Raw genomic sequence first — 27,376 nt, 5'->3', positions numbered from 1 at the left:
GACCAACGGGAGGCTCAGGGACCAGTTCAGACAATCGCCACCGGTGTTGGCCGTGACAATCTTCGCCGGATTCGTAGCGCAGCGCGCTAACCGTGCATCCGTACACACGCGCAGAATACAACTAGCATTGTACTATATGTACTAGAAAACAGTTTTGCTCGCTGGCTGGCTGGATGGCAGGACGGACGGACGGTCACGTTCAAAGGACGTGCGGGCTGCTAGTATTATTGAAATTAATTTTGTTTTGTGATGGTGACCAATTTCACTGCTATTGGCTTTCTCAAAAATTGCTGTTGACATCAGTCATGGGGTGTGCTGTAGGTATCATCTACCCACGGCTCCTGCAGGGAGGCGAATATCGCATTCCGTATCTGCAGCACCAGTAACTCAAGCGCAGAGGCTATTGGCTTTTCCGTAATGTTAGACTCACTTGCAAGCAAAAAAAATTCCCAAACGTGCCCTCCAGATATTTCAGGTTATTTATCCACACACACACTGCACTCTTCCAATATTACACAAGCATCAACCCGTAGTCCCATTGAAATTGTGTCATCATTCTGCCGTTCTGAGAAGACGAAAAAAACCTAAATAAAACAATACAATTGCATCTGTGGAATGTAGAACAGGTGTTTTGTATTCCCCAACGGCACGGAGATCCCAACGGATTCTCCGATGTCAGGGCTTTGTCCCAGCTCGGATGCTTGCCGTTCTTTCCATGCTTATCAAGTGCAAAGCAAAACAGCCTCAAAGTAGACGTAAAGCAATACGCCGGCATTAAACGCGCCGGACGGGGCGCTTTGAAACACTGAGCATTATACAGTGGGTAGGCAAATACCATTACAAATACCATGGAGTAATTTAAAATGTGCCGTTCTAGAGACGTGTCTAAGCCTTGGCATACAATTGGACAAGGGTGGCCTTGGCAGGGTATCTTTGAGAGCAAATGCTGCTCCCCGTGGAGATTGGTTAGACGGTTTGTTAATACATCTGGAACAGGTGGCAGGAACCGCACGAGCGAAAGGCGAGCGTGGCCAAAAGGATGAACGAGCAACTCGTGGGTTTTTAACATACACATACATGTTTTTATAACAGTTGCTGACCACAAGCCAAAGGCCCAAAATGCCGACAACAAACTGCACTATTGAATGTATAATTGATGAGAGTTAATACATTTATTCTTCTCTATGCTCAAATATAATGTAGGTTTTAATGACATCGAACTGACTATTCATAACAATGCTGAAATCGGTGTTGTCCTGTTGCTAAGATATTGTTGAAACTTTGACTCTAGAGTTGGTCATTTAAAATAAGGCTCTTGTGCATTGTACACACAGTATGATTGTCACATGACATGCAATACATCATGGGAGGCCTAATCTGATAGTTACGATCATGCCTTTTGCTGTTTATAAATCATCTTTTCCATGTACAGCATTATTATTTATATAGATCTATCGTTTATCTTAACAATTCACTACTTCATGAGTGTTGTGATAATTTGTGGTTATTAACACGAGTGTCATTCAGATTTTTTTCAAATGTTTTTGTAAACAGTGCATCATACCATCTTATGGAATAGCCTGTAGAAGTAATTATCACAGGACTACTTAATGTATTCAAGTCACCTCTTATCTACCATACTGTTTGTTGCATGACAGTCAAAGCAATGTATTTTTTTGTCAGAGCTGGAAAATGTACCGAATTAAGTACAAAACCAAATTTAATATGATCAGGTTTTTTTGAGTAGTCATTGATGACCGGTGGAGACCATCAACTTCATGAGTGTTGTGATATTTTGTGGTTATTAACACGAGTGTCATTCAGATTGTTTTCAAATGTTGTAAACAGTGCATCATACCATCTTATGGAATAGCCTGTAGAAGTAATTATCACAGGACTACTTAATGTATTCAAGTTACCTCTTATCTACCATACTGTTTGTTGCATGACAGTCAAAGCAATGTATTTTTTTGTCAGAGCTGTAAAATGTACCGAATTAAGTACAAAACCAAATTTAATATGATCAGGTTTTTTTGAGTAGTCATTGGTGACCGGTGGAGACCATCAACTCCCTGCACTTTAGAGCCCTGTTTAGTCACAGCTGGCCAAATTGGAAAACATAATCACAGCAGTGTCCGTTCAACACTTTTACCTGAGTGACCCAACCACCTCAAGAATTAAAAACATTTTTTTAAATATAGGCAATATACTATATTCACAATTATACTGTATTGCAGTATTATTTAAAATTGTAATGTTGGTTGCCAAAATGTCATGTTTACATCTAATCATTATAAACCATTACTTTTCACGCGAAACAGAACATTCTTAGCGAGGTCTTAAGTGCTTAAATATCAAGGCTTCACGTTGCTTTCGATAAACAATATTTTCTGCAATTTTCCTGAAGGGTTTTTAGCATTCATGCAACAATGAACACTTTAAGATGTAAAAAAAAAATGCCCAAACAAATTGCTCCTGGGTTTTAATAACCGTAAATTGTGGGAAACTATGTAAGAAATGTAAGACTGTGCTGCGACGCAGTGGGAAGCTTACAGCTTTAACCGTGTCGGCTTTATGAGGTTTGACTGTACCCCTGATGTCTTGCGGCAAGTACTGTAAGTTGCTAGCATTGCATTTGCATCCCGTCACCATGGCCGGGTCATCTCTGTCGTGAAAACAGAGGCAGCAGTTGTTGTGGACAGGGTGACAGGAACGCTAAATATAGGGACCCATGCATGTACGTTGCGGACTCCGTTTTAACTGGGTAAAGCCCGTGACATCAAGGTAGGTGGCGGTTTGAAGCAGAGCCACTCAATTTTCCTTTTTGTGCTGTGAACCCCTCCTTTAAAAAATGTTTAAACATACCGTATACTTTCCCGCCCTGCCTGTTACACCCAACAGTATAAATTAGTAACACCAATCGGCAGGCAGGCGGTGTGCGGTGTGATACAATGTGGGTCACTCCCACCTCTTTTACAAACCTGCAGCCAGGGTGGAAGCAGAGGCCAAATATAAGCACGCTAGAGCTTCCTCTCGTGGAGTATATTCTGTCAGCAATGGTATGAGCAAGAAATTGCAGGGCTGCACCTTTATCATTTTTTTACATCTATCCTTTTTTAGCGTTAAGTGAACACAATATTTCATAGGTTTAAAAATCGCAAAGCAACCCTGCACCATGCTTTGTATGTTGCTTTCACGTTGCCATTAATTTTCTAGCCAAGGCTGAAAACAGAAACATCGTTCATTATCCGGTGCTAGGAAGAACAGGAAGCAATCAGTTAATGGAGTAGCAGCCATGAGTAAGGTGCAGGGAAGTGAATTCATGACTTAAAAATGCACTCTGGCAAGGACATGCAATGAAAATAAGGTCTCTCCCTGGGTGAGTCAATTTAATTTATTCGGGCCTCTTCGTGGGCCCCGGGACACTCACTCTCCCTTTAGCGTACAAAGCGTAAACATACACGCGGTGGGGGGAGAGTGGAGCATGCATTCTACAAGTGCACGTTTTACACTCATTGTACAGTATTCATTCCAGTACAGTACTTGAGAAATATGCGATATGTCGGCAATGCTGAGTTGAATTTGCTCATTTACACACTAGCAGTCAAGGACAGACGCGTACAATTGTTGAAACATTATCACAGCCTATGAAAAAATAAATTCGTCAAAATTTTGCATATTGAAATCTGTTACACATTCGGATACCTTGAGACAATGACAAAGTGGTCTAGGCCATACATGATGTACTGTTATTAATAAAATCCGGTATAAACTAAATCTTTCCAATTAATAGTAACATGAAAAAAGTCAAAATAATCATAATAAATACAACCGTGATACAATTAAGACTGCTATTGATGAAAATGTACTTTAAAAAATGAGGTAAATAGAACATGTGTAACATCAACAGAGAAGTATCATTAAAAGTGTTTATAAAAAATCAATTCATAGTACTGTACCACGTTGTCAAAAACCCATTTTGGTCTTTTCAAATAGCAGTAAAGTATTATTCAAAGCACCTTAAATAACTTAAAAGAACTTGTTTACGATAGCATACGTTGTACCATAATGTAATTCATAAGCATAATTCATAGGCACGATGCAATTCCTAATATCTAGTAGCTAAGCAGCAATGAAACAATAACTTGTACAGGTTCCATTTGGCCAGGGTGGAAGACAGGTTTTTTTTTCTCCCAACAATGGTGTGAGTAAAATATGGCAGGACACATCTTTAACTTTTGCATGAGGCCGATGAGTGTCTCTAGCAGTTCACCACAGCTGTCCAAATAAGTCAGGTTCCACCAAATTGTTCTTGGTACCATCAATGGATTGGATATGTTATATTGCGTATGAATGTTTCACAGCTCGATGAAATGTGAGGTATATTAGTGTCTCAATTTACCTTAGTTCACGATAAATCCTCCAGGAGTTTTCAATGGCATTCTGTTTGACAACTTAAAAATACATGCCCAGAGGTTTGTTTCAGCCCATGTCTGGCAAGGTCTGTAACACATGAAAATATTTCTACACCCGGCACACCACATCCAGTAAAACCTCTTGCTATGGCTGTTGCTACTTGTCACATGCCACCTCCAGTCTACCAGTGACCCAGACAATATTTAGTGAGAAGTTAAGTTATGTCTATGTCCGTAATATAAGGCTTGTTTGTTCCTTGTAATACCGTGATCTTCAACCCAGTGTGACGATTTCAGATCAAGAGAAGAAGCGACAGGCTGTGGAGTCAATTCTGCAGAAGATGGTGCACCGCAGCTGTCCATATGAGCTGCAAAGTAACAACACGGAAGTCAACACCACACTTGTAATTATGTTAAACGTTCATCATATAAATTATTCAAGTGGTTGGCATCTATATTGTATTAACACAGTGCAAGAAATGCAAAGGAATAATTTAAACTGCACACAAATGTTTGTATTAAAGAATATCATCTCCCTATATATAATGATATATATTAACACCAGTGGTGAGTGATATCTGAACCAGTCCTGGGTCCACCCTTCCCCAACCTGCACTGTTTAGTGTAAAGAGGGATGATCAAACAACCTCCACGACCAGCACAGCTTGAGGAGACCAACATCCAGCGGTGAAATGACAATGGACTGTGAATTGTTGTGATTTATCAAAGGTGCCATACAGAGTGGTCATCGAACATTTTCATGGCGGAATTCACATCCCCGTTATCAGAGACAGGCTCTGCTCATCACCCCTCGGGTCAATAAAATAGGTACCAATGTAGGAAGTCAACAGTGGCTGTCCTATGAAGAGACTGAAACCCACCATGTGAATGTGGAATTTGCACCACTGGCTTAGGACTCCCAATGCAACTGATTACTGCCCAGCAGCACTCATTTGAACAGGAACGTGCTGACTCCGGCTTAGTAATTAGCGAATGGTGGCAAAACGAGACGTATTTTGGGCAGTGTTGCCAGATGGCTGTGCTCACCCGGGCAAGTATGTGGCACAAGTTTGCTGGCCAAGATCGACACTGTCACACTCCTCCAGCCCGTCCCACCGGTGGCCGTCACCGCAGAACGCGCGTTTGCAGTCTACGTAGGGAACATGAGGCAACAGCATGCTGATCTTGGTCGAAGCAGCGCAGTCTTACAAGAGTGAGCTGCAAATTGTAGGTGTTGTAGAACAGGGATTTGGCTCCAGAATATTTACACAGTTGCCTTGTAAATAATGACGCACCGATTAAAATCGATTATTATTTTTAAGTTGTGCATTTGTTTGTGGGTGGAAGCGGATGATTAGTGCACTGTGCTATGGACCTGGTGAGCAGAGTTCGATTACCGGCCATGGCCATCATCGATGGCGAATTATATCTGAACTGGGTCTGGGCCCCTCCGCTTCACTGACCCACACTGACCAACGTGGTGAAATATGGTCAAACAACTCCCATGACTGACACACCATGGATAATCTTCATCCTCAAGATGGTATTTTGAGATGCACTGCATGGGAGGCATATATATAAAATAAACGATGAAGATGATGATCCGGCCGACTGACAAATTGCCTTGTGTTCATCCACGGCTTTACTTTTTATTTTGTGTGTAATATAAACCCTGCAGCAACACCAGAGGCAACTGTATTCACCACAATCTAAACAATGATCGATGCTTGAATTTAATTGTGTATTCAAACTGTGGAAATTCCTAAAATTGCAAGGGGTCAGGATAATTGTTCCATGTTAAGCGCACAGGTACATTGTTGTAAGGGTCACAGGTTGGGGAGCAAGGTGTTAGGAATGTAGAAATTATGATCGAAGAGTTTAGGCTGTGAACGTGGGCTTAGTATACAGGTGGGGAACCTACAACCCATGGGATAAACACATGAGGCATACCACTGCGAAACAGCCCCGATAACAATATTTAACCATCACTTAAAGCACTAATTGGCTACTAGGGGGGAACATTTTTGACCTAGAACAGCATGTTTCTAATTTTAACATGCCCAGTCGCTTTTGTCACAGTATGGGTCTCTTACAATGACATAAGTGGTCGAGGTGTGTGTGCTAATGTGTGGTTACTGCCCAAAGGTATTTAAAAGTCCTCTTTGGCCCTCAGTAAGGAAAATATTCCTCACCCCTGGCTTAGCAAGATGCAAGGACTCACCCACGCAGGCATCAGAGCCGACCTCATTGCCGTCGTCACACTCTTCTCCGTTCACCTCCTGTACGGTTCCGTCTCCGCAGAACCCTGTGAGGTGGGGAGGGGCGAGCTGACAGGACGGTGGAGGAACGATGATGGCAGGGGGTGAAGGGTATATACGCAACAGCTGGCATTTATGGCTTACAAATGAGTGATTTCACTAATAAGCGAAGTTGTTTTATTTGCAGACGTCTATCAAGTCGTGAAAATAAACAGCTTATTTTTATATTAAAGTATGCAATTTGTCTTGAATGCGAGATGATTGGATGGCTTGGGGTGGTCTAATGTCTGTGGTTGGCAGTCCTGAGCCAGCATTTCCATGAGAATAAGATCCAAGACCTCCGTTGGAGAATAAATGAACGTCGTCTTCCACAGTCTAAAGCTTTTCGTATGTGCAGCGAGTTTGATGACCTCAGCATGACCACCGAATATTGAATGTAAACAAGGGTGGCCACGAGCACGATTGTTTTTACAATGCTTGACAAAATGTTGCATGACGTAGTGAGCAGTCATCGATCAAAGCCAATGGATAAACCTAAGTAATAGAGTAATTTATCCAGCAAAGCATCGTCATTCATATGTGTGTGCAATTGCATTATTTACAAGATATCTAAAAAAAATGTTTTTCCTTCTTAGAAATCAAATATATGTATTTTTCAGAAACATTGAAAATTATATGAAGATTTCCTCATGTAAAGATATATATGGTGAAGTATGGTCAAATCACCCCCTTTGCTCGCAAAGCATGGAAAGGCCTCATCCAGAAGTGCATTCACATGAAATCTGCACAGCTACGCTTGAATGATGCCTGACATTTACAAAACAAAAATGTGACAAAACAGCAAAATGCACACAGTTGCATCGGAATCACCACATGCACACCTTATTGAAACACTGGGTCATACTGAGTGGACACATGCAGAGATATCGATTCACTAGAGGCTTTGGCCGCATAGCTCAGGGAGGAACTGATGAGGGGTGCACCTGGATGGGAACCCAGCCCGTGGGCTCCTTGAAGAACAGCGAGCGCACGTCTCGGCAGAAGGCGATGGTGTTGGGCAAGCTCAGCAGCTCCAGCTCCTGCTGGCTGCTCACCACATAGATCTGCAGCCACAAGAGAGGAACGCTCAGCTGCACTGTGCGTATGCTCAGGGCTATCAGAACAAAGGGACTTGGATCCAGCAGCTGGGTGATCTACACTGCATTTTTAAGGCATGCAGTTGTCCACAAAGCTTCGGACAGCCGTAACATGGGGTTAATGTCACACAACATTTTTCGTGTTGCTGGAAGACTGGAGTAGGCACGTGACTCGTAGTAGCCACAACCGTAGCAGGAGGAATATTGGATGTGGTGTACCAGGTGCGGAAACATTTTCCGAATCGCCAACCTGGACAGACCTGGCTGAAAATCGTTTGGTACACATAAACCTCTTCGACCCTTAGGTGTCCTAAAGTATCTACTAACTAGTTAATGAAGCGTGTCTTCGCCAGGCAAACGTTTAATCAACATAATAATTAATCTGATATGATCTATTACAACTTTTATCTACGATCAGACACTAACAACTACTCCAAAAATGTGTATTTTACCGCAAAAAAAACACAAAAAGTGTTGACGACTTGATTCAACTTGTTATATTTAAAGACGTACCCATCGGAAACCACTCAATTTAAATATTCCATTCCTTATTAGAAAGAACAAAAATGAATGATCTTAATACTCTATGAGCGCCTATCTTTTACCGTTTTTAAATTATTCAGATTTGAACTTCATTGGTTCAAATCCGCTTGAATTGGAAATATCTGAAAAATGATCAAAGATAGAACCAATGTATATTCTTTGGTCCTTCGGTAAAGTCACGAGAATAATAAAAAATAACAGAACACTACGACGTTTCGATCGCAATGCAAGCGGTCGTCTTCAGGAAAAGGAGAGACCCAATGGTTCTCGCTTTAATTTTATTTGCTGTTAAATGCTCTATCAAAGGAAAAAAAACCGCAATCTTATATTTTGAACGGTTTCTGAATGAGATGCACAAACATGTTTATGGGGCACTTAAAAATCGAGATGTGGGGGCCTTAAAATGAAAAATCTCGAATTTTCTGATTTTTCATGTTGTTTGTGTCTTAAAAGCTACCTCATTACCAAATGTAAGCTTTCTACCTTGTCGCGAAGTACCCTGGAGGTTTTTGAGACATCCAGATCAAGGCCTGTATTAATATAGAAGATGTTATATTTAGGCTAATGGAGTGAATACAACTCTTCTAACGAGACTGCAAAAATGGAACAAAAAATAACTGATTCTTGATTACATTTCGAATAAAGGCAATTTCTGATAATCAGATCTCATCAGATCTAAGAACCTAAGCTCGGTTGAGCCTGGATACTGCTGAGGTGGGTGCCCACCATGCATGAAAGCTGTTATAGGCTATACGATGCACTTTAGACAGGAGAGGGCATTGCATACAAATTTTAGTATTGTAATTATAGTCTCCCACATCTATACCACCTATCTTCAACGTCCATTACTGTTCAGTGTGGTGAAGTATGGTATAATAATCCGCACGACTCGCACAGCATGCGGAGGCCCTCACCCAGCAGTGGATTGATGAAGGGCTGTAAATGTGCACGTACAAAAATGGATAGTTCGAACTGTTATTGTAAGCAGCCTGTGCATGCTATGGGTCTGTCCTCAAGGATTTCTTCGGTCTGTCTGCGGCTCGCACCGAGCGCGCGCCTGCGGCTTGGAGATCGCTGTGCAGGGTCGTGGTTTAACAGCTGATTGCTCAGTGGGGGTCTCGAGAAGATGCCACTCACGGCCTGCACGGCGGGGTACGGCACGCCGGCTGCGCGTGTCTGCAGGGAGTTGCCTTGGCTGGGACACGAGCACCTCCCTGGGGGGCCTGGTACTCCCGGAAAACCGCGCTCGCCCTTGGCCGTCTGGATCGTATGATCTGAAAAAAAAAACATATATATGTACTCTTTGGTTATTTCTGGAAAGTTACGTAGAAATAAATAAAATAAATAATACACGACGTTTCGATTGCAGCACAAGCAACCATCATCAGGTTTTAAAGAATGCAAGCTCGGAGAGAGACAGAGCGAGAGAGAGAAAACAGACACGGAGAGAGACACAGAGAGAGACACACAGAACAACGCCTCTGTGGCGAGGCATTATATAGATGGGGGTGGTGGGGCAGAGAAAATAAACGGAAACGGCAGGGGGAGAGAAATTGGAAGTTTGAGAAAACAAAGCTAGTAAACTTAGAAATGTAATGCAATGCAACACAGAGAGTCGGCTAACACAACAGTGAACACATTACCGGGTTGATTACGTTCTTCCAAAGATTGCTAAATTTGAAGTTAAGTCTGATAAATTGGAAGTAGTAAACGGCAGGGGGAGAGAAATTGGAAGTTTTTTTTTTTCCATATACAGTATATGTACACAGGTTTTATTCTACGTGGGCAGGCCATTTGTAAATTCACCGCTGTATGAGGGCCTCTCAATGCCATGTCAGTCATGGGGGTTATTTAACCATAATTCACCACGTTGATCAGTGCTGGTTGTTAAGTAAGTGCCAATTGTTTGCGAAATGGGCTACAAAACCTGGTCATTTGAGTATGATTCCCAGACACAGCTTGTAGCAGTGGCGAGAGATATCTGAACCAGTCCTATGCCACCCTCCCTCTTCACCAACCTGTATTGACCAGAATGGTGAAGTATGGACAAACTAACACAATGACCAACTCAGTATGGGAAGACATTTATGCTGCACAGGATTGACGCTGAGCTATAAATTACTACTATAGTCATTGCATTTTTTTTTATTTAACTTACTGCTTCAAACTCTGAAAATAATTTAATGTTGTGCCGCATTAGGAAAACATACACAACACATTGACTTGTGAGGGAATTGGAATGGCTATAGATTTTTTTGTAACAATATGCAAATGAATCCTCGTCCTTTAGTAACGCCATAATAAAGGATACATTTAGAAGCAGGTAAGGTCAATCTAGTTTTTATTTAGAGAGGAATTGATCCTTTTTTCAAATTTTCTTGCTGTGGTTTTCACACCTGATGATGATTGCTTGTGTTGCAGTCGAAACGTGAGAATTTTATTGTTTTATATATTCTATATTTATTTATTATTTCATTGTTTCCCTTATACGTGACTTTACCGAAAGAGCCAAGAATATGAATCCCTGCAGTCACGAAAGCTTTAAATACAAATTTAGGAATTGAGCCATTTGTATTCAAATAACGCAGCAGCAGCAGCAGCGTGGAGTGCAAGCTCTGCTCCTTCCATGGCTGCATTATAGACTAATTCGGCAAAGTGGTATTGACATTTCTCAATTCAATTAACTGCCGTGTTGGGTATGCATTCGTTCGAGGCAGTGCAGGCTTTCCTGACGGCCGGCTACCTCAGTGCTCATTGCTTCACTGACACAGAGGCATCTCCCCTGGGCAAACGACATCATCCATTGAGAAAATTGCCCCAGCGAGATATTGCAATCTGTGGTGAAAAATGACTACTGTTACAACATACATAAAACAGCTATCTAAATTCGTTAAAAAAATCAACGGAGCTCGCAGAACTTAAAAAAATTTGTACCATTTCACCAAATAAACTTTAATCGTTCACTTGATTAATTTTGCACAATGCAATGCAGCATAAAATTATTGCGCTCATTTTCATTTATTTAACGAGTGCTTTAACATGTTCTTGTTTTTTTCGGAAAAGTCACGTAGAAGGGAAACAATAAAATGATAAAAATATAAAACAATAAAATTCTCACGACGTTTCGACTGCAACACAAGCAATCATCATCAGGTGTGAAAACCACAGCAAGAAAATTTGAAAAAAGTGGCGGTTTTTTTTAACGTTAGCACCACGGTGAGCGATTTGACGGTTTGTTCAGATGGACGAGTCCATCTATGTTCGGAAAAGAGGAGGAGGGAGACGAAAATGATGGATGTGGTCTGAAAGCCAACGTAAGAGTGAACAATCAATTAAGACCCGAAATGGTTTATCAAATCCTTCCAATGATTGCTTTAACGCCAACCACAATGAAGTAGGCTGCATTGTTTGGGGAGTGCAGGGTTGGGGGCGGGGGTAGCAGGTGGTGTGGGCACCCAGGTGGAAGGGGGCAGGCCACAACGTACCACTTGGTAGTATGGGCCGTCCGGGAGGACCCGGGGGACCCACAACTCCCTGCAACCCAGGCGGTCCCCGAGGGCCCAGCTCTCCCTTCATGCCCTGCTTGGAGACAAAATGAGAAGAGCAGTGTGACGATGGTTACCACCTGTCCTGGTTTTTCCAGGATCATCCTCTTGTTGGGTTGGTGGGAATCTCTGAGTCTTCTCATAACATTAAAAAAATCCGTGTTTTTATAATTTGCATCATGCTGTATTATCCGAATTACAAAACACACTTTTTCCTCTCTCTCTTAAAGCGATAACTGGGGATAATGTCTCGTAATCCAGAGTGTATGTGACTCGATCTGCCTAACTTAAATGACACCATGCACAAGTTTGGGGTGCGTCTTACATTCCGGAGCCTCTTATAATCCACAGAATACGTTTCGACACCACTGCATTTCATTCACATGTATAGCTCTCCTTATTTCCGGTATATTAAGACATCCTCATTATACACCATGGTTTTTTTTTTGTACCTCGTAGGTGGCAACCCTTAGTGAGGAGAAAGGAAACACATGCACTGCCACATTCGATGCCGCGATTTAACCGTGCCGCGTGAGTGTGGGTCATGGCCTTGCCACGTGCAGCACTCACGACTTTTCCACGCTTGCCCGGCTTTCCCATGGGGCCCCGGTAACCTGCAGGTCCATCACTCCCCTTCGGACCAATGTCGCCCTGTCACACAGTGCACCCACGTATGTAAACACTTGTGTCAAGACAATGCTTCATAAACAACCTGCGATTTTTGTTGAATTAATCGAGGGTGTCGAGAATGGGCCCTAAATGCCCAAGTTGCCAAGTGGCCAGCAAGAAACAGCACTCTTGAAGGTATGACTGGTAACAGTTGGTACACTTCTTTCATTGAGCAAAGCTGTAATGTTCATGAAAATTCGATGACAGGAGCGCTTTCCAGTCGAGGAGCACATGAAGCGGAAAGAGAAATGTCGTGGCCTGCAGTGTGGTGGTTGAACACAGCAGAGATGAGATGAAATAGTCCGCTTGGTAGATCGAGTGCTCAATATGGGTGGAGGAATTAAGATGGTGTGGTGAAAAAGCTTAACATACTAAAGCAGTGATGTTTGTGATTAGCACGTCTGAGGCTGGTATTTTCCATTTATAATATACCTCGAAGGACACTTGAGCATGTGTTTCATGCCATGTCTATATGTATTCTCATAATGATCATAATTAATAGCCATTTATCAACAGTGTCGGATTAAGCGAGTGCGGGGCCTGTAGCATATGCTATAATGGGGCCCTAAATAAAAAAAAAACACGTAAATAATAAAACACAAATGTTTTACTTGCATAGTAAAGTTATTGTATTTTTTCATTTTCTATACAGCCAGATAATACGACAAATCGCTAACCTTAAAAACCCAGTCGTTCATCAAAGTTCAAGGCAGTATAGTACTATAGTAATAGAGCAAGTGCAGAATCACTGAACCGGAATTGATAGCTTGAAAGCATTTAGCGCGGGGCCCTTGAAAGTGCGGGCCCATAGCATATGCTACTTTTGCTACTCGGATGATCCGGCACTGTTTATCAATCCACTGATGGGAGAAGGCTTCCCGATCCCTTGTAAGTCATCAGTTTTGTTTCACGATAGTTTACCATGCTGGCGATACACTAAGGCTGTGAAGAGGGGGAGACCCAGGACTAGTTTAGATATTATTGACCCCTGTAAGTCGTGGCTGAGTATCAAACTCAGGTATCCTGGTCCATAGTGCAGTGCACTAACCACTCTGCCACCACTCCCAATGTATTTTCACATTAACAGCAGCCATCAACAAGGTTTCTAACGTGGTTAAGTATTTACTACTCAGTTCAATACAAAACCCTCAACTTCAACACAATGAATATATTACATGATTAGTACCTAAAGACATCTATGACATGATTAGTAGCTAAAGACATGAAATCCATTTATTCATGCACAACATCAAAGGTTGTTTATAACATGTATATAGGTCATGTAATTTATTTACGTTTTATTTGAAGTTGAAGAGTTTTAATCAACGTTATAAATAATTCCATCTTAACCACTGGTAATTAAGTTTTTTTTATAAATGTATTGTTCGAGCGGTATCATGGATATTCATTTTGCTTAATGCACATAGATGATTGTACCTTTGGTCCCAACATTCCTTGACTCCCTGTTTCACCCTACAAAAAATACAGTTTATATATATGGAATTAGAAGTACAATACAATTTTTCATATTACTGGCATTACTCTCCAAAGTTATTTCATATACATAAGCACAATGTAAAACAAACCTTAGTGCGTTAATTTATTTCTAAATGTCATGTTATTGTGAAGTCATTGGTGGCCAGGCTGAGACTTATACTTATAGCCAAGATTCCAACCCAGGATCGCAACGGTGCCGCTTCAGCAATCTGTCCCCTTAGCCACACAGCTACGTACACATCTTAATTTTTTAAAGAACTATGCCCATACCTTCTCTCCGTGCAGGCCAGTTTGACCCTTCTCTCCTGCATCACCCTGGCGTAAAGTGCAAGTAAAGCAAGGGCACATACCATGATTATTGTCTAAGTTCCATTATCTTAAATTTCAAAAGGTAGATGAGGTCAAACTCACAACACCAAACCATCCAAAAACCATTAGATAGTAACTGAACCAGATACCTTGTCTCCATTTAATCCAGGTTCACCCTGAAATAAAAAAAACACGCAATAATGTCTCTATTTTTTCAAGGGCAATTTATTTTAAAATACATCACGTAATAGTTTAGAGATGTGAGGTTTCGATATGGTGATGCAATTTAGTGGTTTAAATGGGCTGGATGGTGTATGGCTGTACATTTCCACGGCAGTAGTAGGTAGAGGCATGGAGGAGTCGGTGGAGGCATGCAGGAGTCGGTGGAGGCATGCAGGAGTAGGTGGAGGCATGGAGGAGTAGGTGGAGGCATGGAGGAGTCGGTGGAGGCATGGAGGAGTAGGTGGAGGCATGGAGGAGTCGGTGGAGGCATGGAGGAGTCGGTGGAGGCATGGAGGAGTCGGTGGAGGCATGGAGGAGAAGGTGGGGGCATGGAGGAGTAGGTGGAGGCATGGAGGAGTCGGTGGAGGCATGGAGGAGTAGGTGGAGGTATGGAGGAGTAGGTAGAGGCATGGAGGAGTCGGTGGAGGCATGGAGGAGTCGGTGGAGGCATGGAGGAGTCGGTGGAGGCATGGAGGAGTCGGTGGAGGCATGGAGGAGTCGGTGGAGGCATGGAGGAGTCGGTGGAGGCATGGAGGAGTAGGTAGAGGCATGGAGGAGTCGGTGGAGGCATGGAGGAGTCGGTGGAGGCATGGAGGAGTAGGTAGAGGCATGGAGGAGTCGGTGGAGGCATGGAGGAGAAGGTGGAGGCATGGAGGAGAAGGTGGAGGCATGGAGGAGTCGGTGGAGGCATGGAGGAGAAGGTGGAGGCATGGAGGAGAAGGTGGAGGCATGGAGGAGAAGGTGGAGGCATGGAGGAGTCGGTGGAGGCATGGAGGAGAAGGTGGAGGCATGGAGGAGTAGGTGGAGGCATGGAGGAGAAGGTGGAGGCATGGAGGAGAAGGTGGAGGCATGGAGGAGTCGGTGGAGGCATGGAGGAGTCGGTGGAGGCATGGAGGAGTTGGTGGAGGCATGGAGGAGAAGGTGAGGGCATGGAGGAGTAGGTGGAGGCATGAAGGAGAAGGTGGAGACATGGAGGAGTAGGTGGAGGCATGGAGGAGTCGGTGGAGGCATGAAGGAGAAGGTGGAGACATGGAGGAGTAGGTGGAGGCATGGAGGAGTCGGTGGAGGCATGGAGGAGTCGGTGGAGGCATGGAGGAGTCGGTGGAGGCATGAAGAAGAAGGTGGAGGCATGGAGGAGAAGGTGGAGGCATGAAGGAGTAGGTGGAGGCATGAAGGAGAAGGTGGAGACATTGAGGAGTCGGTGGAGGCATGGAGGAGTCGGTGGAGGCATGGAGGAGTCGGTGGAGGCATGGAGAAGGTGGGGACATGGAGGAGTAGGTGGAGGCATGGAGGAGAAGGTGGAGGCATGGAGGAGTCGGTGGAGGCATGGAGGAGAAGGTGGGGGCATGGAGGAGTAGGTGGAGGCATGAAGGAGAAGGTGGAGACATGGAGGAGTCGGTGGAGGCATGGAGGAGTAGGTGGAGGCATGAAGGAGAAGGTGGAGACATGGAGGAGTAGGTGGAGGCATGGAGGAGTCGGTGGAGCCATGGAGGAGTCGGTGGAGGCATGGAGGAGTCGGTGGAGGCATGAAGGAGAAGGTGGAGGCATGGAGGAGTCGGTGGAGGCATGGAGGAGTTGGTGGAGGCATGGAGGAGTTGGTGGAGGCATGGAGGAGTAGGTGGAGGCATGGAGAAGGTGGAGGCATGGAGGAGTCGGTGGAAGCATGGAAGTGTTGCTCAGAGGGAGGGGTTGGTGGGAGAAGACCAAACACTGTTTAAGATATTGCAGCTGCCTCAAGTAAAAAGGATGTGAGGATTAATTAACATCGAATTGTAGCTCATGATACATGGGTCGAAGAATGTCTGTCAGCATCCATATTTGTTCGATTCATATATTTTGTATCTAAGATATTCACGTGACCCCTGGAGCCACGAGTCCCCTCGGCATTCACCACAATGTAAAAAAACATTATTGAATCAATCACGACCCTGAATCATAGCATCTAATGGCCGAGCTGAGGGGGTGAGTCGTTTCATCATTGAGTAATTAGCAGGGAAGCCTCCTGCAGGTCGCACCGTGTGTTAATTGTTGTTTGTTTAACCCATTCATACATCATGTTCACTGTCGTGATATCATTTTTAGAGCCGCTGTGAAATCATATGAAACGTTTTCAACAAATCTGGGGGGGAGGGGGGTGGGGGTTCTTTTGACTCCTAAAATCACTTGAAATAAACATTCGTTTGTGTTTTTTCTTTGAATAATTCATGCACGAGAGGGTTAAGTTATTGCACGTACATCTAGTTTGTTCAAAATCTTGTGTATTCAATCGTGTTTATTTGTTGGGGTGGAGCAGACAGAGTGGAGCTGCCACACACATCGTGTTTTCCATATCGAGCCGATGCCCACCTTGAGACCAGGTGGCCCTCGGGGACCTGGCATCCCCAGGACGCCCGGTTCTCCACTGTCTCCCTGCGAGCAGAACAACAACGATCACACTCACTCACGCACCGCGGCGGGAAGTCACACTCATTACTGCCCCTGTCCTTCCCACAGCCACCCTCTGTGGAATTAATGTACTTACAGCTGCAGCTGCTTTCAGGGGCTGCAAAGTTATTTTTTACGCGCTGTTGTAGTGATTCTTTACACGAGCTAATATCTTTCGGTGTGCGTTCTGTTTATATTTTAAAGAAAGCAATCGATAGATGTGCTGTCGCGATGTCGGGTTGCTCTCCGCATAAATCGTTCTAACCACGTTAACGCGACGTGAAATGTGCAACTTTCCCGACACCTATGTGATGTCAAACAACATGTTGTAAAAAAGTTGCTCATCATAGCAAATCTATATAATATAATAAAAGAAAAATAATAATCCCACATCTTCACCTTTACTCCAGGCACGACCCTAGCCAGTGCAATGTGTTACCTTGGGCCCTATTGCTCCTGGCAGACCCATGGGCCCCGAGCCACCCTGCTCACCCTTGGGCCCAGGTGTTCCACGACGGCCCTGGCACAAACACGCGGTCATCAGTCGTGCTCCCAGCAGCATCGCGACAGTGATCCTGCCCTGGGTGTTCCCGATCCTGCCTGCGATCAAATTGTCCGGAGTGTGCGCGATCCTGTCGGATTTTTAAAGCTAAAAAGAATGGAGCCTTGAAAGTGCTTGGATAGGTGATCCATGTGTAGGGCCATATTATCCAATAGGCACAGTATGCACTGTGGAGGAGTAGGTGGAGGCATGGAGGACTGTGCCTAGGGCCCACGAAAACTAAAGGGCCTACTAAAAAAATTACTGACCGTGTTTCAGTTTTCAGTTTATTTATTTTGGTATAGCCCTGTGAGCCATTCGGCTCTTGAATTGGGTGCAACCACAACAAACAAACAAAACAAAAACACGAACAAGAAAACATCTTAAAGTGACTATGTGACTGTGCAAACAGAGAATCCATGAAAAAAACAGCAAAATATTCCTCAAAAAGCACCATACACCAACGCTGTGTGCAAAAATCCCAGTGGGATGCAAGTCAAACAACAACCACAAGAAAACTTAGATTAAGGCCATCAGTCTAACTCCGTATTACAACAAAACAAACATGTCCAAACCAAAAAACGTTTTAGAAATCACCAAAAAATAAATCCATAATTGCAACGTAACAGTGATCATAGGGACTGTGACCGAATTTTTTAAAAAATAAACTACATAAATAACATGTAACACCAAACCCTAGAAACCATAGCTGGCCGCATGAGTTACTCCACAACAACAGAAGCATCAGTCGGAGTATCACATGTTTCAATGCACCTTTAAGATCAGCACGCTAAATCAAAATACAGATAATACTTTGCAGCGTCATCATCTACTATAAAAAAACGTAACCACGGTATCTTCGTGAATAAATCTACGTATATAGCAATGATAGGCACAATGTAGAAACAAAGAGGCAGAGTCATGTCAATCGTTTTTTTCTCCATAAGGTGAGAGAAATTACCATTGAGATTTCTGCGGCACACAGCGCCCTCCAATCAAATTGGGGTACAGACTAAATAATGAACGTATCAGTAACGACATCTGTCCAGCAGCTGGACGAAGTGCGCGTGAAACAAGCCAGTGACAGCGGCGGTAGTAACATGGACAGCAGCACCAACTGTAGAAAGTTATCACTGAAGGTCTATGAAACAAAAGTGCATAGGGCCTACAGGAACCTTAATCCGGCCCTGCTCACGTGCAACAAAAATTGCTATAGGCTGCTGCGGGGCTACCTGGTGAGCAGCAGACAGCGGTGCAGTAACACCCACAGTTGTACTGTCCTGTACTTATGCATCTATGCTCCCTGCCTTCACCAACCCATATTGACCAGTGAGTATGTTCAAATAACCACCACGTCCCACACGTAGGGAGGACCATCATACAGTGGCCGATTGAGAAAAGGTCTGTTTGTGTAACTGCATATGTGTACAGTATTTGTACATTGATATATGTACGTATGTTTATTGTGTGTTTATACACATATGTGCACGATGAAGGAATTCACCTGTTTTCCACGCTTTCCGATCATCCCCTTTAATTAAAGCATAATAACATCATTAGACAATGCACAGGTACATTTATAAAAGTACATTACATGTATCCTACGAAATCATCGTATACTTAATCATACAAAAACCTAGACCTCTGTTAAAACGCTTGCATTCACACCCACTTTACAAAGTAGTGACTTACATTTCACATGCTTATCTTACACCTCCCCATACCTCACATTCAAAAGCTTACTTAAATTAGAATGCTGTATTCCCATTGCACTCACCTGATCTCCTTTAGGTCCCATTAATCCAGGCAATGCTGGGGGACCCTAAGATAAAACAAAATAAAAACACATTTTACACATCTTCTGGGTTCTTTCGGTAAAGTCACGTAGAATGGAGATAAAATAATAAAAATAATATTATTCTCCATTCTACGTGACTTTACCGAAAGAACCCAGAAGATGAATCCTTGCAGTCACGAAAGCTTTAAATCGAAACATTTTACACAGTCCACAACAGCATTCATCGTGGGACACAACATTTTCTAGAATTATCAATCCAGCAACCTGAGTTTGATTCCTGGCCATGGTTGACATAAACGATAGGTGATATCTGAACCAATGAATCATGGATCCCCTCCTTCACCAAACGATACTATAGCATGGTGAAGTATGGTCAAAGAACCCTCACGACAGGCCGATGTAAGGGAGGCCTTGATCCAGCACTTGACTGATAAAGGGCTGTATGTGATTTTAAAGTATTATTTCAGCGATTGTTATTTTTTATCTTTATATCAAGTTTCATACCTGAGGGCCTGGGGGTCCTGGAGGCCCTGGTGGACCAGGCTGTCCTGCGATAGATGTGGACGGCCTCTGAACCTTCTCACCGGGTCCCGGTAGCTTTTTCTCCTGATCGCCGTGTACAAACTAAGGAATCAATCAGACTTTTCAACGGCACACTAGGTTCAAACAATCTCAGTAATAAATTCCCCCTGTCCCTTCACTCCAACTCTCCAGGAACAAATCAACCAAACGAATGAGCGTGAAGTCCTGCAGTGTGCTCTGTCAGTGGAGCAATGCTGGAAGCACTCGGAACTAAAATTGCGGAGGATGGAATCGGTGCAGTGGCGTATATTGTGGTTGGCAGGGGCCTTGGTGCAAGACGTGAAATGGGGCCCCCTGTCCAATTCCTTTCCCTCTTACTAGCCTGGCACCTGGGTTTCTCCAGCCCATGGGCTCCAGTCCAGTTGCACCGCCTGTGCACTTGATACCATCCCCACTGACATCATGTTAAGGTACAGTATGTCGAATTAGAATACTATATAAGGCTATAATAATAGGGTTTTCTCCCTTTTTTCTGGCAACAAAACCGAAACCTTTTTTTACAAGGATTCATGTCAGCATTAACCACAATACTTGCAGTCAAATGCAAAAAAAAAACACACTATGATATTGTATGCATTGTCCTTGAAACTGATTGGTACACACCAAGGGACGGCTTTCTTTTGAGCCTCGACCCAATTGGTGGTCGACCAGAGGACGCCAAAAGGCGTACAGCTGACGTCCTCTGGTCGAGCACCAATTGGGTCGAGGCTCAAAAGAAAGCCGTCCCTTGGTGTGGACCAATCAGTTTCAAGGACAATGCATACATTATCATAGTGTTTTTTTTTGTTTGCATTTGACTGCAAGTATTGTGGTTAATGCTGACATGAATCCTTGTAAAAAGGTTTCAGTTTTGTTGCCAGAAAAAAGGGGGAAAACCCTATTATTATATTTTGGTACTGGCAAAGGAGGTCTAATGATGATGATATATAAGGCTGTGTGGGTTTAAAAAAAATAAGATTCATGCCAAAACTTTTAAACAAGGTTTTCTGAAAGGCATGTTCGAATGATTTTCATTGCACATGAGCTCAGCTACACGCATACCCACTTTTGTGACGGACAGTTTTATGAATGTTGTTTCGATAAACTGACACTGCACACGAGCTGTGAACCCTGGCAATAGCAGGGTCTCTAATCCAATGCCACTCAAAACCCAATTACAGAAACCTGTCCATGGAAACGGGGTAAAACTGTTAATACTTATACACCCAATTCATCTGATGGAATTTTATCTCTTGCAGTGCATGTTGCCATTAAAATACATCAACAGTATTAGGCACACCATCTGTCCAAATGTGAGCCAGTCTGTTATTCACAGCACTTAAGCGGGTAATTTACAAGTACAAATATCTCATACTGACTGAAACAAACCAGGGTCCTATGGTATTGTAGATAAGCTATATAAGATCTATGACCTAAGCTAAGAAGACCATAATATAACATTTTGTTTTAGAAATGTATGAACTCTATTTCAATTCTTTACATTGTTTGATTAGAGAGTTGTGAATAGTTTTGTAAAATGAAGAAACATTCGCCGTACATATGGGGGACAGATATCATCTGAAAGGGGACTTAAACCGTGGATTAAATTCTGAAGCCACCTTCTCAACACTGCGACGCTGCAGGAAGCTGGGCGACAGTGGGGGCGGCGGTGGTGGGGGCAGGAGGTGACAGCATGGCGATGCGACAGGAGTCCTGCGTTCATCTGCAAGGCGCGGAGTCAAATGTAATCACAAACGACTGCATCCACGTTCATTCAGTTACTGGGGAGGGGGGTTCTTGGCGAGTTTATTATAATTCAGTGCACGATGCCTCTGAGCTTTTGAGTCAAATGAGAGTACCATGCCTCAATGTAGATGTTTACACAATTATGAAGAATGCATGCAAAAACGGATTGCTAACTCGCGAATATTGTCCGTGGACAGATTCTCCGGGATGCGGATTAATGTGTTCGGGGACAAAAGTAAAAAAGTTAAATTCGGAATTCCACGATCATTCACACCTTAAGCTCGTCAATCTTGCCTCAATAACCCAATACCTTAATACATTTTATTAATTATTTAAATACAAAAACACGTTCTTTATCTCCGCCCCATGCTACATAGGTAAAGCAATACTTCTGTTTTTATAGCGTAACTTATATATGTTTTGTATGAGTATCTGTGTTCTGGTTTTATCTGGGCCACCCCTCCCCCTCTATCACCCCAGATAATCGAGAGTTGACAATATGACCCAGCAAGGAATGACACAGCAAAGCAGATTGTCAAAGAGGATGTATATCACACATTCCATATTGCCTCATAGACTGTTGGAGAAAGTGCTGTTTGCGAGCACCTATTAAGGCTGACACAGCACATGATGGGGTGGTTTAGCCAGCACAAACGCCCTGCCAACGTTGTATCCCTGGCGATGATGTTCATACGCTGCACCAGGTACTCGTTTCAAAGCTGAGTCAACCTAAAGGAAACTGCACAGGTGTTTTTTTGTAATGATAAATGCCATTGATGTCAACCGTAGCTGGGAATCGGGGTCATCACGCAGTCCTGTGCCACCCACAGTGCCACCAGTGTCTATGCATAACACAGTGCAGCATCCTCTTGTGACTTGCTCAAATTATCAATAACAATCTCGAGGCTTCTCACCCTGTGCTCTAAGAATGTTGATAGTTTACATTCATGATCATAGTGCTGGGGCATCTGCCATATTTTATGATCGATCTGAAGCGCAGCATTGGCGCAGTGGTTAGCACACCCCACTGCGAACCCGGCGACCAAGATCGATTCGCCGGTGGTGAGAGATTGTCTCGAACGTTCCCGCAGAAAAGACGTCCCCCACAGCGAAGACACCGAATGCGAGCAAGAAGTTGACGCTGACAAAATGGGCAACATTGTGAAACAGAGCGGCCTCAAGACGAGGGAAAAGTTTGGGGATCCGTGGCCTCCAGCCTCTCCTGAAGAGACAGCACAATCGACCTACTGATCATTCGGCCAACCGTGATCACCTCGCTGCAAGCGCGGCGCGTGCTGCGCGGATCGTGCGAAGGCGGCGAGGAGGCAGAGGGTGAGAAGAGGCGGTGAGGAGGGGCGCAGAGGCCGCCACATCTCGAGGGAGGTAGAGGAGCTCCTCCTGTGGCCCGGAGACCCCTTGGCTCTCGTCCTGTAATCCCGGCACCTGGTTTGACGCAAGAGTGGCAGATTCACGTGGGCATCAACGCAGGCGCATAGCCTCGCTGTGGAACTTGGGGGGGGGGGGGGTGTCCTCTTAGTAAACGGTAGTAATTGGTTACATTACGGGTAGGATTCATAAACGTCTCCCCTCTGCCACTTCATTACGGAAAATAGTTCTACTGCACGACAATTATAAATCTGTTCCGCTGCTAGCCGACTATTAGTGCACTACTGTGTGTGTCGAGCCTCCGTCATCAGCATAATCAGTAGTGACGTCACCTTGCTGATGAGAAAAAAAAACGTTGCAAACTCAAAATTACATTGTTTTTGTCCAAAGTGTTGCGGGTGTCTCTTAGCTATATCTAAAAAAAAAATTGGGGGTGGGGTGTCCGAACACCCACGACAATGGCTGTGCGCCTGCATCAATACAACACCGTTGACCAATTCACCCACAATGCGCCTGATCTCATCACAGCTCGCTGGCCAAGCAGGCACGAGCAGGAATAGCGATTGGGATGGGCGAGCACCATGGATGTGGGACTACGTTGTGGGTCGTGCAGCGAAATACATCTTTGTACTGCACTTCTGTTTCCACATCACTGCCCCACTCATTCAGCAACCCAAAGTGACCGATGTGTGGTGAATAAAGGTCAAATAGCCCCCACGACCCGCGCAGCCGTGGGGAGGTCCTCATCTCGCAGTCGATTGGAGAAAATGGATGCACATGTACATCAATACACCGTGCGCGTGTGTTTAACGTGGAAGACGTAAATAGTCTCCAATAACAATGACACACTACTGCAATGCCCTTTATTTTAATAAATGCCACTCGAGACGCAGAGACCAACCCCTGCTCCCCCACCCCCACCTCATGTTCCGGACGCTATTTACAGCACAGGGGCACCTACCTCACTGTAACTCCACGTGCACCGGGCAACTCTCCCCGCGTGTTTACACTACACATGTACATCACGTTAACTTGCACAGCCATTGTGGCGATCCACTGCTGGATGAGTCTCTCCCCACAACGGCGCAGGTCTTGGGAGTTGTTTGACCATACTTCACTATGCACACCGGGCGGTAGCAGTCCGGTGAAGGCGGAGGAGCATAGACGTGGGAGTTCACAAGTACAGTACAACAATGTTTTTGTTTCTCTCTGCACCCCCCCCCCCCTTTGCAGCATACCACGTAGCCCCATAGCCTATGCCACCTGGTATGGCATGGTGGTCACACACCATTGACACGATCCTGGCTCAAACCTGCTTAGCTTCCAAGATCTGAGCAGATCTTGCACAATCCAGGTGATGTGGTCACCGGCGAACTGCATCATTAACACCGTGGAAAGGCATTGTCTCACAACAGGTCACGCGGACTGCTAGCGTTCTGTTGCCTTTAGGGTCACCGCCTCCACTCGAGGCCAATTGCTTGCTTCACTGGCGATGGGGATCGTATATTTTGTTCAGTGTTTCGCACGCGACTTGGGAGCAACGTAGAACTTCGTCACGAGCCTGTCCTGCGAGTGAAACCAATCAACCTAATCCCGGACTTACCCTTTGGAGGACTTATAATTCAAAACTTCGGTTTTCTGAATTATTTCTCCCCTCTGATCGTGATGACCAGAGGCTCAGCAACATTTTTGCTGAAAGCTCCGCAGATTTTATGCCTTCTACGACATCAAAATATGAATAAGCGATTGTGATATATATAGATTTTACATGGCAAGTTGATTCACTCGTACGTGTGATCAGTGCCGGGTTGTTTAATAGCCTAAGTGGAATCTTCCACTTAATTTGTCATTACAATTTACATCAGTGCAAGTGAAATAATAAATACCGAGGAATAATGAATGCATCCTTTCAACGATATCCAGCTCAGAAGAAGGGTATATGCAGCCCGAGTAGGAATTAAGGTACCCATATCGCGCATGCATATGTAGTGTTGTATAATGACGAATACATTGGTCGCGTGCGCGTACAAGTCGCAGTTCTCAATCCACAGCTGGATGAAGGCTTCCCCACGCCGTGCGGGTCGTGGGGGTGCTTAATTTGACCATACTTCCCCACGCCGGTCTCTCCGGTGCGGGTTGGTGAAGGCACAGAGGTTCACCCCTTGACACTACAGCACGTTTGCCGCTACTAATGCCCTCCTTACCTTTTTCGGTAGAAGACGTCCGCCCACGGTTGTCCTGGAAGAAAATCAAGATCTGAGCACAGCAGCTCCCGGCAGCCAGTGGGAACTTCGACCAGCCGCAGAGGAGCTTCAGCCTGAGTTTCACACCAGCCTTATCTAGAGTTCATGGAGACGTGTACGTATAAAGGATAAAGCGACCTCCGAACCTATATACCTCAACATGATCATACAATTTGCTTCTTGAGTCTCATCAGCCAATGAACGCGTTACATCCAGACTTATATCAAAGCATCGGCAATAATATTAAGCAAACAAACTCTGGAGCGGCATTTACATGATGGGTCTCATCAGCAGAGCCAGGCTTGATTTAAAAAAAAAACGAACACTTGTTTTATTTCAACATGTTATAGGTGGGGTGACTCCCCTCTAATCAAGGATCAATTCCAAATATAACCCTTCCCCAACACCAACCTTCGCATCTCCAAGCTGTGAATCAAGAGATAATCGTACCGAGCATAGCAGCCCCACAAGTGACTATTCATCCGCCGGGATGCAGTGAAGCATCTCAGTGTAGGAAGGAGGGAGGAAGGAAGGAGGTCACACGCACGGACGCCACCAACCACTCTCTGCTGCTCTCAATCCGTGACCACTTGGCCAGTCTCAGTTGGAAGATGCGAGTGAGGACGAGGGGCGGGTAAGGGGGGCTTAGTGGGGGGTGTGGTGGGGGGTGGTGGAGGAGGGGGGGGGGCCGTGTCGGTCCGGCACCCCCTGCTGGTAGCGTGCAGCCAACCATGACCAACTTTGGGGCCCTTTTGGTTATCTCATCGGAAAGTAATCGCTCGGTTGTAAACCATAGAGCAAAAAAAAAACCCAATATAATGCGCATTTTATACGTCGTCCAAATGTTGCCGCATCTGAAGACATTGCACAGAAACTGTGGGGATGTCTTTATTGTCTTATTGTATTGACAGAACGAGTGAGGCAGTCATCGAGAGGCCAAAGGGGAAGGAAGTTCTTGAGTCTGGACATGAACAAGGACAGGGGAGTCGACAGCACGGATGTCTGGGCTAAGGAGGTTATAGATAACGTGGACAGCTAATGAGAGACCTACTGACGCACACATAGGGTGCCACGGTGGTGAGATGTTAACTACCTCGCCTGGTATACAGGAGGTCGTGGGCTCGATCCCGACCCTGACGCCTGCTGCTGTATATTTGGGGTTTGCGGTGTCTCTTTCCCCGTGGTCATCCGGTTTTTTTCCCCTCCCCATTTAGAAACGTGCATTTAGAATAGGTGGCTGATATCAATGTCTCCATGATAAGCCACTTTGCTGAGTTATCATTTGTGGTCAGATCGCTTCTAAAAAAAATTGCACCATAGCTCAGTTGGCCTTACCTGGGAAAATAAAAAAATTGTTTAGTTTATAGTTTTTATATATACAGTACGCATATGTATGAGACCATTTTTTGCCGGTATCAAAATTATATTGCCTTGCAATAGGTGTTAATTTACTGTTTGAACATCTGAACACCTGTATGATTGCCTGAAGGATAAGATTGCCTTTTTATTTTTTATTATACTCATAATGATATTAGCAATCTACGAATTTTCTCAGGTAAAATGTTCGGGGTCTCAAGGGAACGAGGGGTTAATCGCCCCCATGCCAAACCACCCACCTCTGATCCACCACTGCAATAGACTCACAGAGACTCGAATGGAGACCCCATAGTTTCACATCTTCTCGTGTCCGTCCATCAAAGTCGAATGCCCTTCGCCTTGGCGAGCACATCTCAGCGTTCGCAGGTCGCCTACTGCTGGGGCCCTCCTCGAACAGAGCAAGAGGTCCCCATTCTCGCCACAGCAGTCGCAGCTCTCTCCGTGGTTTGGTGGAGCCAAGTGGGGTCTTCACCTGCCCACTTTGGGTGCGAATCCGATTCAGAGTTGTCCATGTGGTCCATCGCGCCATTGCTCCCGTGAGGAGCTGATCACTCGCCGTGATGCCCATGCTGACCTCAGCACCAAGGTTATCCGTGTCAGTTTTCAGTTTCATTTATTTGGTGTAGCCCCGTGAGCCATTCGGCTCTTGAATCGGGTGCAACCGCAACAAACATAAACATGAACAAGAAAACATCTTAAAGTGACT

At 44.5% G+C, this 27,376-nt stretch overlaps 1 protein-coding gene across 6 annotated transcripts; it reads right to left on the bottom strand.

Annotated features, from left to right (window-relative positions):
* Positions 1–3,380: 3,380 nt before the first annotated feature.
* Positions 3,381–25,913, bottom strand: LOC116940960 (uncharacterized). 6 transcript variants are annotated; one of them, XM_032951413.2, is made up of 19 exons: positions 25,744–25,913; positions 25,255–25,288; positions 22,938–23,107; positions 21,538–21,641; positions 19,862–19,981; positions 19,337–19,381; positions 19,064–19,090; positions 17,458–17,538; positions 16,941–17,003; positions 14,522–14,548; positions 14,334–14,378; positions 14,004–14,039; positions 12,468–12,548; positions 11,838–11,931; positions 9,490–9,626; positions 7,657–7,776; positions 6,637–6,742; positions 5,463–5,565; positions 3,381–4,783 (listed from the first exon to the last, which is right to left on the bottom strand). In XM_032951413.2, the coding sequence occupies exons 1-19, from the start codon at positions 25,748–25,750 to the stop codon at positions 4,714–4,716; spliced, it is 1,470 nt and encodes a 489-aa protein (XP_032807304.2). In that variant the 5' UTR covers positions 25,751–25,913; the 3' UTR covers positions 3,381–4,713. The 6 variants fall into 6 exon arrangements, with proteins under 6 accessions (XP_032807304.2, XP_032807305.2, XP_032807307.2 ...); XM_032951414.2 differs by having other exon boundaries at positions 19,862–19,963; XM_032951416.2 differs by having other exon boundaries at positions 25,255–25,389; positions 25,705–25,912.
* Positions 25,914–27,376: the final 1,463 nt, after the last annotated feature.

The sequence above is a fragment of the Petromyzon marinus genome, chromosome 10 (genome assembly GCF_048934315.1).
Source record: "Petromyzon marinus isolate PM22_M1 ecotype Great Lakes invasive population chromosome 10, UKy_Petmar_22M1.pri1.0, whole genome shotgun sequence".
Lineage (NCBI taxonomy): Eukaryota > Metazoa > Chordata > Hyperoartia > Petromyzontiformes > Petromyzontidae > Petromyzon > Petromyzon marinus.
This window is presented reverse-complemented; position numbering and strand designations above follow the sequence as displayed.

What these genes read in the sequence shown, in the direction of transcription:
- LOC116940960 (XM_032951413.2), bottom strand. An exon ending in AGCGTCGCAGTGTTGAGAAG is followed by an intron (nt 19,982 to 21,537) that starts GTGGCTTCAGAA and finishes TTGATTCCTTAG; the next exon opens with TTTGTACACGGCGATCAGGA. An exon ending in CTGGCCTGCACGGAGAGAAG is followed by an intron (nt 14,040 to 14,333) that starts GTATGGGCATAG and finishes TATTTTTTGTAG; the next exon opens with GGTGAAACAGGGAGTCAAGG.